This window comes from Diuraphis noxia, unplaced genomic scaffold (assembly GCF_037042655.1).
Source record: "Diuraphis noxia isolate RWA-SAM2 unplaced genomic scaffold, SU_Dnox_SAM2 contig0002, whole genome shotgun sequence".
Classification (NCBI taxonomy): domain Eukaryota; kingdom Metazoa; phylum Arthropoda; class Insecta; order Hemiptera; family Aphididae; genus Diuraphis; species Diuraphis noxia.
Genome location: NW_028301712.1, coordinates 17,095,420 through 17,113,830, shown reverse-complemented (window position 1 = coordinate 17,113,830; position 18,411 = coordinate 17,095,420). Strand labels below are relative to the sequence as shown.

The window sequence follows — 18,411 nt, the reverse complement described above, 5'->3', positions numbered from 1 at the left end:
GAAACGTAGAGATTTTCACAATACCATCAATAATTACTAGCTTATTTGATTTTGTTCACTTAATAACTGTTTATTTTGTAGCGAAAAATTCTTTATAAATTATAAATATGAATAATTTCCAAATAAAATTGATTTAATGTGAAGATAAGGAAATTTAATTTTTTCAACGTAATTTAATGTAATGTATTATAAATTAAAAGAAAATATTAATTAGTACATTTTATTTTTCTTATAATGTACCTACCTATTATACCTACTGTAATAATAATATGATATATATAATATATCATCAAGTATAAATTATATTTAATTGTACACATTTATTAGTTGATATTTAGACTTAAGAAAATAAATTTAATACTATAGAATTTCTTAACCCTGACATTTTCCAATATTGAACCCCCCCCCCTGGACGTTTTTATTTAAACTTAAAAAGAGGACATGTCCGGGGAAAAGAGGACGTCTGGTAACCCTAAATATTGTAATAATTGTCACAATATTATATACGTCATCACACATTATTATCTAAAATAATATCACATATTATATACAATTTTTTTAATTTTTAATTTTTATATTATAATCTGTGATATAATAGTTACTATTGGTTACTATGATGTTATTTATCTTATAACAGAAGCGATGCTGAGATAAAGCAAATTGAGAAAGAAAATACTAAAACCGGAAACATTAAGTGTAGTATTATACATATAAAGATTCTTTAGTTAAATATCATTACATTGATTTTCTTATCAGAATATTAGTATGACTGATTAATATCTACCTATTCAATTAAATAACATTTATCTATATTTTGACAAGTAATAAATACCTTAATTAAAAATATCTTATAAAAATTATAATTGTATTTAATCTGAATATATTTTTTTAATTTAAAATATTAGTGTTTAGAATTATCATATTGGTAATCATTACACGTATTAATCTATTAGGTACATAGTTTAATTGTATAAAAACAAATATTTTATTTATACCACAATACATTAACATCATCATATGTTTCATAAAAAATCATATTAAATATGTTTACAATTTAATAAATTATAGGCACAAAGTGTTTTTTATTTAAAGCTCGTTGAAATAATGATTAGTAATTACATAAATACCTACATAATTTCTACTAGAATTATAACTTTAATTTTTTTTGAAACTTAATTCCATAATTTAAATTGTTTATAATGGAAAATAATACTATTTTAATCCCAGTTTGCAGATTGCCAGCTATAACAACTATGAATAAGAATATTTTATGATTATGAAAAACTCAAAAAATAGTCAAAATATTTATTAGTCGGTAATAGATATATAATAATTGAAAATATAAATATCATACATAATCATTATTAAAAGTATACAGTAACGTGCAAAATTAACAATACAATAGAAAAATAAAATATACGTATTACATAATATGCTTTAAATAAGTGGAAAGTTTACCCCCTTTTTTTAATGGTTGCATGTAAGTATAAAATACGATATTTGAATTGTATAAGACTTATAAACATATTTCAGGCCTAAGCCCTAAATCAATATATTATGTGTAAATTATGATTTTCTCTCGTCGGCCTATATACCTACACAATTATATAAATATAACAAAACTACAAAAGAAAAGATTTGATTATTTAGTATTTGTCCCTTGACAAAAAATAAAATTTGATTGAGAAAATATATTCTAAGATAATAATGTGCTTTCAAAATATTGTATTTTACATGTAACATGTTTGATTATTTTCATTAAAAAAATTGAAATGTAAGCATGATATTCATTACGTATAATTAGTCTAGGATAATATTTAAAAAAAACTACATCACTTAAAAGAATAAATGATGTAGCACGTTCTTGAAAAAATTCTAAATACTTCACTGGAAAAGAAGAAATAATTATTAAGCATATATTTTGATATACTCTTATATTCTATACTCGTATGTATATAATTATTTTTAAAAGTTATGCTCAATAAAGCCTCCATCATTACGGACCCCTTTTAATAGTAGACGTTTTTTTTTTGGGAACAAACTATAAATTTTTTACAATCTTAACCTTCTGAATAGTGCCATAGTGGACACAATTTATGAAACTGACAGTGTCCGTTCCTTAGAGATTTCACTGTATAATATATTGTGTAGCTGATATTTAACAATAAGTAAAAGTTAAATACTTAATATTAATATAATATTAAATGATATAATTATTCTACATTAAATGTAGGGTAGTTCAAAATTTAAGTTTTAATATAGTGCATGACACTCACTATGGACTTTGCTTTATTAAGAAAATCAGTGGTCGATATTTTTCAGAATGATTTATAACATAATTTAATTCAGTAAGTATTTTATTCATATCCGAAAATTCATAGTAAATCTGAAATCATTAAATATTAGAAAAATAAGTATCTATAAAATAAAAATGTTAATGACAAACATTACAATATTGTAAAATATAAAAAGGTAAGCTCCATCTAGTGGTGGACTTTTATATTGAAACATTTACGAAGCGATTGGTAGTGTAATGGATGAGCAAATTATTTACATTTTTAAGACAAGTAAGAATAAAAATATTATAACTCATAATTTAGTAATAATTAGTTAATTTTGGTTAATATTCATAAAACACATACAAATTGAATATTTAGAGAAGGTAATGTTAACAAAAGTGTTTACTACAAATAGGTATGTAACGATTGATATGTAACGGTTAATTATTTTAATGGACCAAAATACAACACTATTATTCATAAAAATAAATTAAGTTTGGTTCCAATAATAATATGTAATAAAATAAAATCAAAGCATATTCTAACCGAATGCAAAAATCGTCAAATAAATAGATACCCTCTGCACTACACATCTTCACAAAACTCTCAGTCCGAATCCTACTGCGATTGAACATTTATTTATATTTTTTTTAAAGTTCAAATTTAACAATGAAATTTAAACCTTTATAATTTTATCTCTAGGTCTTAATGTATATATGTATATAAAATACCCTAATATTATCAATTATGTTATAACATGCTACTGTTAGACCAATGGCCGAAAGCCAAAGCTGCCGAGGTATTTATCTTTAATAAAAAAAAATAGTTAAAATTCATAGTAGTTTTGATTTTTATAGCAATAAATATTTTATTAAAATTTTTGAATTATTTTTGATGCTAATTTAATAAATCATTAATTGACATTTATAAAAATATCGTTGAGAAAATAATTTACGATATAGCTAAATACAAACAATGCTAAATTCCAAACGGTTTATAGATCGATTTTTATATTATAGAGAACCAATCGTTCAAAAATGTTACCGACAGTATGATGACTGACAAGTGACAAGAAACAAAAATGGTTTATTTTTCCCCTATCAACTTTTTACTTTTCTCACTTATCAGCATTACCCGACCCAATATTTAAATTTGTATACATTTCAGATACTATAATAATATGTTCGTTTATGATTTATGACTATTCGTTAAATGATAATACATAATAGCCAGCTCTGTTATCATGTCTCTCAATATTAGCTAATTGACAAAGTCTTAAATAAAAATATTGACTGCCAACATAATACACTTTTCATCTACCCTAACAATATACACTTTAACCTTAAGTTAAGCCAAAAGATTAAAGCTACATGTTAATGAAATTTTTTAATGTATAATAAAAAATATAGAATCATAATTTTTATGAAGACCCACTTATCGGCAGCTGCTAACTTATAAAATCGGTTACTCATCTATCAGAGGAGAACATCTTGATGGCAATTCTTAATACTTTTCTAAATAATCGAGAAAAACAAACTAAAAATTAAGGGGAAAACGGGAAATTTTACGCACACTCATTTTTCGACAAAATCAAAAACCTTTGGTTTTTGATGTAATTTTAAAACAAATGACTTGAAATTTTCACCGAATGTTTATATAAGTATATTCTATCCACCATGCAATTTTCAAAAATTTTCGACTTAAGTTGAACAATTCATAGGCATTTGAAATTTTCGATCATTATTAGTTTTTTTTTAAATTAATATTGATAACAATTTATTTGTTATGCAGAAAAGCTTAAAATTTTAATACAAGACTCTTAACATATTGTTACAATATCAGTTGAAAAATAAAATAAATTCATTGTCACAATTATTTTTTATAAGCATTCATAGTTCGAATTTTGACAAAATACGTAAAAATCACGAAAATTCACAAATTATTTTAAGCTAGAAATTCATAAAAAATTTTCTTTTTAAATCTAAGATTTAAAAATTTAATAGAAGACTCCTTACAAGTTTTTCAATCTTTATCACAAATAAAAAGTCCACCGGAAATTCAAATTAAATTTTTATGAGCATTTGAAATTTAAATTTTTACAACATTGGATTTTCACTGGATTTCACATATAGTGATCTTATTTTGGTGTAACTCTAAAAGTCTAAAACAAATGACCGCAGATACTTGAAATTTTCACTGAATGTTTATATAGGCATTTTATATATTTGATAACATTTTCAAAATATTTAGATTTGTTTTGAGCTGTTTACTGACATTTTAATTTTTCAAATTTTTTAGTTTTTTTTCCTATAAATATCGATAAAAATGTATGTGTTCGGTAGAAAAGCTTGAAAATTTAATACAAGGCTTCTAACACATCGTACTAATAGCAGTTAAAAAATATTAACAATACATAGGAACAATTTTTTTTTATAAGCATTTAAAGTTCAAATTTTGACTAAATACGTAAAAATTACGGCAATGTTCAAATTATCTTAGATAGAAATTCATAAAAGTTTTTCTTTTTAATTCTAAGATTTGAAAATTTAATACATGGCTCCTATCATATTTTTACAATAGCAATTGAAAAATAAAATAAATGCGTAGTCACAATTTTTTTTTACAAGCATTCAAAATTTGAATTTTGACAACATATGTAAAAATCACAAAAATCACGAAAATTCGCAAATTATTTCAAACTAGAAATTCATAAAAAATTTTCTTTTTAAATCTAAGATTTGAAAATTTTTAATTATCTATAATATATCCTAGACAGATAAACCGTCTTCGCTCAGAATCGTTTTTCGTATACAATGATATAATATCATTGGATTCAAATTTAATTCCATCCATTACAGTAACCCACTTGTAACCTACTGTACAGCAGAGCGACATACACGACTTACCCGCCTTTTTATATTATTTTTATATACAAATTATTGGTACAGCGTTATCGATGTCAATGCGAAATAGAATAATATACAAAGATATATGGAATTGCTTCCAAAAAAGACACAGGACATATAATATTGTTGAAGGTTGAAACAGCAGATTAAATAAACAATTTAATAGACCTCGACCAACTTTTTTAGCTCTTTACAAATGTCTTAAATTAGAAGCTCAGCATGGAGACTTATTGTTTGATCGACAATTTTTAAACTTGGATGGAAAAAAACGTGAAAAATGTTACATTACACTTGACAGTAGAATTGAAAAAAAACATTAAAATCATATGAAGAGGACAGAGACTTAAAAAAATGTCTAACAATACTTTCTTTCATACACAAAATTGATTAATAGGCAATAACAATTAACCGACATGTCTCAATAAAATAATAGCGTTTACAAATTAATAATTATATATTTTATATTTATATCATAATAGTTTACAATAAATATTTAAAAAAAAAAACTTTTAAGCACGCCAGTAAATATTAAATAATATTTATTGCCACTCCTAAGCCTGTAAAAACTCGAAGGAAAGATAATATAGTATAAGTTTAACTTTATTATTATTATATCAGTATTGTAAATCCAGTTTATATATGTAAAAAAAAAAAAAATAGCTTGTGACCGCAAGTGCCACCAAAAAGGTATTGACCGCAACTGTGCCGACCGCATCTGTGCCGTAATCGTAAATATCGCCTGTTACACTGGGACACTACCAAGACAACAGATCGCGCTGCCCGCAACCTGTTTATCAACATTATTCTAGGTGAGGTAAATCTGACCCATTACAGCATCAAATCTGCATGTTCAATATTAGAATGACAATAGAAAACGCTCCTAATACGACCAAAGTATCAGCGAAGAACAAACAACAGAAATAATCAACAACAGAGGTCAAAATCATGAAAAGTGACCACGTAGAACTGCTATTCTGAATCTACACACGAGTGCGATAAATACCGGTGAGTAAAATACAAAATCGGCATTCCCTACTCACCTAGCTGACGATGCTAAGTCGAGAGTCGAATGTACCACAGTAGATTACAAGTGAAATATACTTGTAATATAACCCTGTAATGGCTGTAATACTTCCGAATCCTCGATTCGACAACCGAAGCCGAAGAGAGATTCCAGTATTCCACTACCCAGTTGTACGCCGCCGTTCCGAACCGTCGCCGTAATACCAGTCGAGTGCCACCAGCAACACATCACCGCCGCCACTGCCAGCCAGCCAACCGTCCGACATCACTACCGCCACGCCAAGACTGTTATCAATATCAAACGCCGGAACACGCTAGCCCGTGTTGGCGTGTTGCAACCGATGTGCGAATTGGTCACTGAACGCAAACGTACTGTGATTGTCGTGGGACTCTACTATCAACTAATATCGTGAGTTCATTATTCATACCACCAAATATCTATGTTGATTTTTGATTATAGCTCAAAAAGCAAGAATATTTATAATAAAAAGAAAATAATGCCAACTTAATAAATATAATAAAATAAATGTACGTCATTTTAACCATAAAAAACTACGAGTTATATAATTCGTTACAACTTATACAAATATTTTGGGTACTTATCTTTAAACACAAGGTAATAAAATAAAAACGTTGGTTCGACTGTAAAGGTAATTGTAATCGATGATCAATTGTTTTTATAAATACGCATGTATATTTTATATATTATTATAATTAAGTGGCTTGTTGAGGCACGGTCGTACGTTCAATCTGCGGAAACGCACTGAGCGTACGTACCGGCCGCAATTGCTAGCTCGCGGGTGGTCATCACCCATTTGGGATTTTTTGCAACATATCCTTGCCAATTTTTCGCCAAAAAAAAAGACAATACTTATAACGAAAAAAAAAAGTAATAATCCAAACCATCATTAAAATAACGACGTTGTAATCTAAAAAGAAAATCATTATAGTGATCGTATATGCACCATGCAAAATACTCTGGTTTAGATTTTACAATAATTTATGTTTAATATTAATTGTGGTTTTCATTTAGATTTTATTTAAACTACAATATATACACAAAAAATGCACCTACTCGCATTATTTCCCACAGCAATATTTTAAAAAGAGGTTTTTATCAGTACAATTATAGTTGTATACTTTGTTTAATAACTAATAAGTATATAGCAGGTAAAAAAATCGAGATTTCGATTTTTCTCTTCTGTATTCAAATAATATTTTAAAGTTGTCAATGTGTTAAAACTGGACAGGCGCCGTTTAAAAATTACGAATTTAAATCATTTCAATCCCGATATAATCTGTCTACAGAGAAGAACATAAAGTAAGATACTAAAAGATACGTTTCAAAGAGAATTTTTGACTTAGATAACAAGGCCAAATATTAGTGGAACGAATTAACACGCCAGTCGGGATTAATTATTAACAGCACCACGCGATATTAACACATAGGTACATAATAATATGTACGTTCCATACAATTTCAAAGCCAATTTAAACTGAGAAATATCTTCTATCGTGAAAAAATCATTCATACGAGATACGACAAAATGATTACTGATTGTCAACATTTCTACGTTTATAAATAAATTCATTGATTGTTATACTTAGATTTGAAGATTAATGTTTAAACTTACATAATATAAGGATGTCTATTCTCTATTTGCTTGCTGTCCCTAATTCCCTATATTATAATATATGACATAATATGTCTATAGGAAGTTAGAAAATTATTTATACAGTTCTTAGAACGAGACCAAAGAGTCTGTTAGCACCCATTTCTATACTTTGTAAATTACTATACAAACGTAATGCTGAATTCCCTGATAAATTAAAATGAAGTACTTTTAATTTGTTGGTTATAATTTTATACTATTATCGACTAAATTTGTAAAATGTCAAAGTTATTACAGGATTATCTAAATCTTTAAAACTAAAATACGATTGCAAAAAAATAACTGTGTAAACTTTTATAATGTACCTGTGTAACATTAAAAGTAAGTGTATAATAAATAATAATAGTATTAATTGTAATATGACTTTAATTAATTGTGTATTTATGTTAAAAGAACAAACTTCGTTACGAACTAAAAATATTACTGTTTATACGTCTTTCGGGAGTCGAGGTTTCATTTTGTATATGTACCTACTCTAATTCCAAAAATTTTTACTCTATGTCAAATCGAATTATTTATAGAATACATTTTAATGCATTTATAATGATTTTCATAAAGGTAATAGGTATCTACTTCCATAATAAATACAATTAAAATAGTAAGTATTACTGTTAATCTTTTTTTTTTTTGAATAATTGGTAAGTACCTAGTTTGCCTGGTAAAACAAAAAAAGTCTAGATATTATTTTGAAAATGATATTTCTATAAAGGATTAAAAGTTTAGAATACTATAATTTAACAAATAAATTTTTGGCATTAATTAGTCTTGTATTTAAGACTTGTTCTAGCTCACGTTAAAAATAATTTAAAACTCAAGCAAACAGTTTTAATTTCCGTGTTTTATTTGTTGTAAGAAATCTCAACTAGTTAAGAAAAACTTTTTAAATCATTGAAATAAATAAATAAATAAACGTTTTAGATTGATTTATTAAATAAATAGCAGCAGTTATAACTATACATTTAAATTTGCACATTTAAAAAATTATAAAATATGTTGAATCTAATAAAGCATACGTATTCAACTTTAATTATGTTGCTTAAACATTTTCTTTTGAAAATAAGTGAAAATTACACATATTATCTAATATAAATAATATATATCTAATACAGATTTTTAATGTCTGATTATTATTTTTAATTAAAGTTAATTTGTCGATTATTAATATCACCATGTTGAATCATTGACTATGAATATGTTGGATAATGGATGTACCTACATACATTTTACTTACAAATATATGAAAATATCCTATAAAACATTAAATATTAAAATTACCTACCAGTTATTTAAATTAAATTTCACATATTTTAACTATACTGAAAATTCGAGATAATTTTCCGAGTAAAAACGAAATATGAAATATCTTGAATTACAAAAAAAATAATAATTTTATTTAATCTGGTTAGGTATGTATAAAATATAGCAGTTCTTCCTCAATTATTTTCCTTTTTACAAAATTAATTATTTAAAATAAGGGCTTGGAATTTATTTATAGGTATTTTCTGAAACCACATATTTAGAATTTTAAATTTAACAAGTTTGTTCCATGATGTCTATAGATTGATATTTTAGAGTTTTATTTTCAAATTCATGTATGTCAATACGATTATTTATAAAATTTAAAGTTTAATGTATATAACACCACTAAAACAAAATATAAAATATGCATATTTGCATTCAAATTGAGTGGCAAATCAATACTAATGTGGTGTAGGAATGTAAATGAATATCTTTATCAAAAAAAAGTATGCATAATATAAAATGATTAAAGCGATAAAAAATATTAAATAAACTCTAGTAAACACTTGATTAGGTAATTACTGATGGATACATGATACCTAGAAATATCATGCGTATTGCATAGGTACGCAATATTACATGTTATTAGCTTATTACCATGTATTATGCAAATAAATATAATTATGATATAGTTGAAACACTTTCAAAATGTTTCATATATTACGTCAACTGGTTATAAAAAGTATTAACCATAATAAACTGCAATACCAAAACACATAAATTTTTCTCCAAAAAAATAAAAATGTTAAATTATGTAAAAACAGTTCAAATGTCTTATACAAAGCAGACCCACATATTTTCCCCAAGAGTGTCTTCAATTGTGAATTCACATTTACGATCTATTCTATTTTTTGGAATGCAAACGTAAAACATGATTTTTTTAGAGGCTTATAAATAAAATATCTCAAAATGTTATAATACCGAACAAAATACAAAATGTTATACACAATTGTAGATAACATTACACTAATATGTGGGCAATGAAAATGTCAACGAATGTATTATCTAATATCATATTAGACGTTATAAATGGATAGTTTTTTGTCATTAATGATAATAACTGATAAACGATAAGGAACAATTATAATATTTTGTTGACAGATATTTAGGATTATAATCAAACTGTTATTTTATACTAGACCGAAGCGTTATTTTACAATCAAAAGTCAAAGGTTTTTGTTGAACATAATAAATAAATAGTTAGGTAAAACTAAATATTTCTTATTGTATAATATTTTTGTGTTTCATTGTTTGCGTCTATTGTTTCAATTTATATTGCAAATAAAATTAAAACAGATAACGATAAAGTACTTTATATATTAATTGGAAATGCAATAAACGTAAAATAAAATTAATTAATTTTAAGTAGAAATTAAATTTTTCGTGTAATCAATATTTTAGTAATATCAGTTTGAATGAATGAATGCTAATCAAAACAGTTACATATTATATACAGATTACCGGGGGGGGGGGGGGGGGGGCTTAGTAAAAATATCAATAATACTTTAAGTGATATAAATTGTTAAGTAAAAACAGATGAAAAAAAACAAATGTGTGTAATGAGTGAATTCTGTTTTATTTCAGTTTTTTGGTTTCTATAGCTAACAACAACTTATTTAGGTGGTACCATATATTATTATGGTTTATGAATAATTATGAGACATATACGGCAGAAATGAAATGCCATATATAATTTGTATGTGAATAGTAATTTAATACGTTTGTTGAGTCATTATTTGTGTGGTTGTTTTAGAGATGATTTAAAGTAAACTAAATCAAGAAATTACAATTGAATTTCTGCACATTCTATAATAACTTATATCTTAAGAACGCATGATTCTTACAGATTACAGTAATACTTAAAAATAGTTTAAACACATTCCATCTTATCATTTGAACAGTGTAGCTTCTCAAACAGAAATCAATAAAATACCAATTCTTCGAAATAAACTTTAAAGTATCCGCTTAAAAGCTAGCCGGCATTCAATTGGCATACAATAAATAACTATACAAACTACAGAGAAATTTGAATACCATACTTCTTCTACACGATAACAGAGTACACAACAAGTAAATCTAAACTTCAAAACTACGAAAGCTACTAGCAAAGTAACAGAAATAATTGAATACTGCTTGACATTAGCGTGAATTCGACGGAAAAAAAGAAATAATCTATTAAAATTAAAATAAATAGATCTATTTTTGTGAAAAATAGTTTATTCTTGAAATCATAATATTATTATTAGTAAAAATCGTGTTAATAATTATTACTCTAAATCGATAAATCTTATAAAAAAATATGACTGAGAAATTTCATTTAAACTCGTTTCACATCATTAGGCTGATATGCCTTATTATATTATATATTTTTTTTTATTTATTATTAGAATAAGCCTCGGCAGCGGTGGCCATTGGCTTACATTGTTTACATTGGTTTTATATAATTTTTTACATAGGTAGTTTTGTTTTTACATATTATTTTACAATAAATTTTCAATTTCAGTTTCTTTTATGAAGTTTAGTGTCTGTTTGATGGCTGATACGTTTGTACCTAATGATTGGTATAGAAATTCTGGGATGTCGTGTTTGGTTCTTGCATCTTCTGTTTGTCTGTATTCGATGAGTATATGTTTTATAGTCAAGTTATATTTTTATTAACTGAACTATAAACTGTTTATATGATATCATAAAAATAGTATGTGTACAGTACATATTATATTATTAGTTTCAAGTTTATTGTTCAAATATATTATGTATTTTGACAACGCAGATTCTTAATGCCTCAAATATGACTACTTTTAAACTGTTGTAATTCATATTAAGAACGATAAGGGTTACTACAATAAATCTTACCTTGGAATTTGCAAGGCAACCGCATCTAGGCTATCAGATGGTGTTAGCGGTGGTTTCTCGAACAACCGGCTGGGCGCCAGTGTTAGCTGATGCCTGTGCCTCATGCCTCGTTTCCGACGTTTTTTTATTTCCTCCTCACGGCGAAGGTTGTGTAAACGAAAAAAGAACATCGACATTCTGAAATAATTAAAAAATTAATTAATAAAATTTGTTTATACAATGATTATTTTAATATTAAGTACAATAAAGTTATCACCGAGGTTATTTCATTTGAAATAGGTAGGTCTCGTAATATTATGAATACGAATGAGTTATAAGGAACAGTAGAAGTAATTTGTATACAAAACTTAATTAAATACTTTTTTAATGAATCCAATACATTTAATACATTTAATTAAAGTTGAACGGACTTTATTTGAATTTTATCGGAATTTTGTGTAAATTTTACAGACTTAGTTTACCTACCTTGTTTTTTGATATTAATTTAATTATTTCGAATTATTCACTCCATTAACCTATAAAAAGATCTTTAACAACACCATTTAACTTTATAAATCTATCAGCTTCCTCAAAGTAATAAGACGTTTTGATTATTTACATGAACAAAAAAAAAAAAAAAAACCATAAGTTTAAGTATTAGTAGGTAATAAGTATTGATAATTATTATATTATTATTAAAGTTTATGTATTAACAACGATAATAACTTATTTAAATTGTTAATTCGATAATTAAATTGTCTAATAAACCAAAAAATACTATCCAGTGTATTACAGCTAACTCAACATAACTAAAAATTAAAATTAAAATAAATAAGCTTCGGCGTCTATGACCATTGGCATCGATATTTTCATATAATTATACGATTACAATGTAATACTATTTAATTAACAATCTATGTCAAAATAGTCATATTATTCACAAAAGCAGGTTATGTGTCAATAACTGACAAAACTGAAATCTTAAGGTGCAAATATTGTACCCTCTACCCTGCTTATTTTTGTTGGAATATAAATTATAATAGCTGATTTTATATTCTAAATCTGGATATTACTTCTTTAAGTTAGATGACAAACTTTATCTTTAGTACTATGAACTAAACACTACTTAATTAGAAAACATAATATTATGCAGAAAATATATTATGTACAATAATGTAATATTTAATTTATCAAATTTATGATTTAAAATCAAATAGGTTATTTTTTAAATATTTGCCAAGTTTTATAACATGTATGGTTATTATTATTTTTTGTATCACAGGCAGCTTTTAAATAGGTAAAATAAATTAGGAATATTTGTAATCTAAGTATCTAACATAAATTATTAACTACCAATTTTATTTCAACAAATATTTTAAAATATGAATTAATTATAATATTATTTAAATATGTATACAGCACATTATATTATTATAATTTTGTTGCCATAAAATATAATATAAAATACAAATGAAAATATTCATAAAAATCTAAACCCAGTGATTATACTGATGAATCCAATGAAATAAAATAATTTTTGAGGTTATTGTCAAATTACACTAAATGTTTGAATATGCTATTTCAGCATAATACTCGTATTAGTATTAATATGAAATATGATCGATGGATTTATTATCTCAGTTAATCAAACATTATCTACTTATTTTTATTACTTAAAATAATCAAATCTTACATTTAAATGCATTATATTTTAACGAGCTATCAATAAATATTTTTATGGTGAGATAAGTAGTTTTAGAATAAGTCATGAAAAATTAATTTTATCCATTTATATATAATAGACTACGAGTATTATGAAAATACTGTTTAAGTCTGTATTATATATACGGTGAATATGGTAGTGGGTAACAAAGTTACACGAATATTAATTGAGTTCAAAAGCTTACTAAGTACATTTTCATAAATTTCATCCATTATGTAGTATTGTACTTGAATAAAATTTTCTATATTAAGTGGGATTGATATATTAGGAAGTTATTTATAAATTCTATAATAGAGATATCAGTAACTTTAAGGTCATTACTATAGAAAAATGTGTTAACACTGAAATCAATCTAAATAATGATGAACCCTTATTATTAAGTTGGTTATTTTTATTAGGTATATTTACATCGAAACTTTTGTTCTATTTATTTTTTTTTAGTTTTCTCAGATCCAAAAAATAATAATATTGGATATGACATGCGTACCGTAAAGCCGTAAAGATTGTCAAAGAAATATAATATAATCTAAAGTTCTTTAGAAAAAAAAAATGCATTTTACTGAAATTCTATCGTGAATGGATACTCTGGGGAATCAAATATTAGTTCTTATCCATCGATTTCGTCAAAATGGTATGTGCACAAAATGACATATCAAATCGAGTTAACACTTTTTTCGTAATAAAGCAAGGCTAATAAAAAAAGTTTACGTGGTAAATTATAACACTATTACGATCAAACAGCCATTTTGACTAACTTTGGGCTCAAACCTATGTAATTCTCTTGAGGATAAAACTATAACCAATATCATATAATAATAAATCACTTATTTACCCAAAAATAATCCTGAGATAGAAATCAATCTTAAATTGTACTTGACTGTATATTTCTATATATTATGTTACAAGTCTTTTTTATGATTAAATACTAAAAAATATATACATAAAATAATATAATACTAATAGGTATAAAGTAACACAATCTTATGAAGTTAATATTCATAAGGAAAAATTATCAAATGGTTTTATTAAGGATTTATTTAGTACGTAGAATTTGTTTATTTAGTTCTTAGTTACATAGGATAGGCTATTAAAATGAAGCAGTTCTAAATGTTATCTTATAAATTATAATACATATTTAATGTATTAAATTTTAATAAATAGAAGAAAGATAATGCATTTATTCTTTTAAAGCACAATTAATAGTCCAAACAAATGGTCCAAGCCAATTGAATACGTGGACGTGAAATTATTATTCATTTTAATATTATATTAATTATTGACAAAAATCTGATGGATATATTTTTTTTTAATCGTATATTATTATATACAAAATCTGTAAATATTATTTTACAATAAGCGTATCGCGTATGTGATGGAAATGACATGGCTTGAGTGTCAGGTGATAAAAAGCCGCCCATTGGAGGCACTTAATGTTAGGACGTTAGGCTAAGATTTTAAAGTGCTAGCGATAAAGAGTATAAAAGATCGATAAATATATGTTGATTAAACTTGTACATATCTGGTGATTTTAAGTGTTTTATTTTTTATTTTAACAGTATACGTTTTAACTGATCGTATGTAGGTATAAATAAATTATACAAACAATTTAGCTCAAGTTTGAAATGTTGTCCTGTCACTGGAGTATATTAACTTTTAAACTATTGTCTTTTTTCTCATATTCTATAACAATCTTATGTATAGCAAAAATTATAGCTAAGATAAAAAGTAAAAATATTTTGTCTAATTCTGTAAGTTATGCTTAATTATAATGATTATTATAGGTAGGCAATGTCAGTGTAATTACACTACAATTCATTACGGAACGTCATGTAATTTCATGGAATATTTTTAAATCTTGGTTGAAGAATTCAAATATCTGTGTAAAAAAAGTAAATATTGATTTAATTATTGTTTTTTTCTACATTTTTCAACCCAATCATTAAAATGAAAATTTTATAAGCATAATCAAGAACATATTTCAAGACACTTAGGGTAGAAGACAAAATGTCTAAAATCCCGTGAACAAAAATAAACGTATCAAATTATTAAAATTCTGATTTTATGTATTATAATTTATAAGCCAAGCTGAGCTTTATTTTTGTATGTTAAACATGTACTCTGTCAACAAGAAAGAATTTTTAAATCAAACATCAAATGATGTACATTTTATCAAGAATTGAAAGTGCATGTCAATAATCGTTATTTTTTCATTTTTTTTTTTTTTTTTTTGCCAAAACCGAATAAATTTTGAAATAATATCTTAACTTATGCCCTCACATGTGTGTCGTACGTGCATAAAATAACTTCACATTCAGCGGTTGGTAACTGACAGATTATTATGCAGCTAACTTCACACCAAGTTCTACAAATCAGAAATCAGGGTATCAAGCACTATAATTTAGTTAATATTTACTATTTATTTTTATCAGTTAATTAAATATTTAGTGAACAACAAATAGTAAACAAATTAAAGATCATATTTTGCAATAATTGTCAGTTTAAATTCGTCGTTTTGTTTACGATAACTACATATTTTTTGGCCTTATTTCCATACTTTATTCAACGGAACCTTAATACCAGCAGCAGATCTATTTTATTATTATGTTTATTTTTCATCTGGCAATCAATTTCTTTTTGCAATTATATATCATTTTGTACTCATTTTGTACAATAAATTGTTTTAGGTTCAATAAATTGTGTCGTGGTAAAGTTTATATGATTCGATGACGGGATTCCTATTTATACAGTTTATTTTATTTTAGATTCTGAGTGGAGTGAAGAATGTATTGAATTTACCATGATGTGTATTTTATTAAAATTTTTTTTTATCGATAAAAATTTATTTGTTTGGTAGAAAAGCTTGAAAATGTAATACAAGTCTCCTAAAATATTGTTACAATAGGAGTTGAAAGTTCAAATTAAATTTTTATGAGCGTTTGAAATTTAAATTTTTAACAACATTGGATTTTCACTAGAATTCTCATTTAGCGATTTTCTTACTTTGGTGTCACTCTAAAACAAATGACCGCAGTTGCATGGAATTTTCACTAAAGTTTATATAGGTGTTTTCTATATTTGGTAAAATTTTCCTGTTCTTGTTTTGAGCTGTTAACTGATATTTTAATTTTTTTTTTTTTTATAAATATCGATAAAAATGTATTTGTTGGGTGGAAAAGCTTGAAAATTTAATACAAAGCTTCTTACACATTGTTACAATTGCAGTTGAAAAATATTAAAATACATACGCACGATTTTTTTTTATAAGCATTAAAGTTCAAATTTGGCTAAATACGTAAAAATTACGTCTATGTTCAAAATATCTTAGATAGGAGTTCATAAAATTTTTATTTTTGAATCTAAGATTTGAAAATTTTAACCAAGGCTCCTAACATATTTTTACAATAGCATTTGAAAAGTAAAAGAAATACATAGCCACACTTTTTTTTTACAAGCATTCAAAGTTTGAATTTTGACAACATACGTAAAAATCATGGAAATTCGCAAACTATTTCAAGTTAGAAATTCATAAAAAATTTTCTTTTTAAATCTAAGGTTTGAACATTTTTAATATTCTATAATATATCCTAGACAGATAAACCGTCTCCGATCAAAATCGTTTTTCGTAAACAATGATATGATATCAATGGATTCAAATTTAATCCTATCCATTACAGTAACTCACTTTTAAGCTACTGCAGTACAGCTGAGTGACATCCACGACTTACCCGCTTTTTTTTAGTATCGGAATTGAGACTTTAAATTTTTGGTAATCGTATTTTAATACACACATTACAATTGAATAACTAAATGATAATATAAAACACAATTATTGGAATTTAAATTTAATGAATATGGAGTATGTAAGGGTTGTTTCACGGGTCAGTAAGTATAAACTGCATCAATAATTTTGAAACTGAATAATAATTGTAATAACAATATGTGGTTTCTTAGCAACCAGACGTTTGATTTGGATAAAATGGAGGTACAAATATGTCAATGATTGAAATAAAAATTCACAAACAAGTTTGATCTCGAGTATACAAAAAGCATTAAGTGGTTGTAAATGTATATTTATTATTATTTACAAAATCATTAGTCAATGCTCGATCAACAGGTCTAACCTGTATACGGATCAAACTGTTGTGACGAATATTGCCATCGGTGGTAGGTTATTAAAAAATAATAATATTGTTTTGACATGTTTGGTTGTTTTTTTTGGTCTATGGTAACCAAAAAAAAAAATGTGTGTTTTTGGTTGTTTGCCACTGTAGAATATCTATAAATTGTCACTGCACGGTGTGGCCACGACGATCCGAATACGAAGAACCTAAAGCTGTTTTCTGTCAGTCTTTACAAGTTGCCACCCGGGGTTATCGGTCCCCGAGGGTCTGAACGTAAGTCATAATGCGTGCGAAAAAATGTATAAAAAGAAAAACTCATTTCCGTTTAGATGTTTATATCCAATCATTCGTTTGTTCGTATTGGTCGTTGCTATCTATTCTCTTATCTGATATTAAATTCGTCTCGTTATGCCAGATATGTTATTCCACATCGTTAGCCTTTCTCTCTCTGTTGTTTGCTGCGTTTCCTTTATCCATCATCCCCAGAGACCCATTTCGTGTATACAACACATGTACACATTTGACCAAAAGTGTTTGTAGTCTCTTTTTTTTCTT

General features: G+C 25.7%; 1 protein-coding gene across 1 annotated transcript in view; it reads right to left on the bottom strand.

Annotated features, from left to right (window-relative positions):
- Positions 1–18,411, bottom strand: part of SLO2 (slowpoke 2) — a 198,300-nt gene that overhangs the window by 100,344 nt on the left and 79,545 nt on the right. The window contains exon 3 of the mRNA XM_089218918.1: positions 12,034–12,210. Within this exon, the coding sequence (XP_089075044.1) occupies positions 12,034–12,209 (176 nt within the window). The 5' untranslated portion in view covers position 12,210. The remainder of the gene's footprint in view (positions 1–12,033; positions 12,211–18,411) is intronic.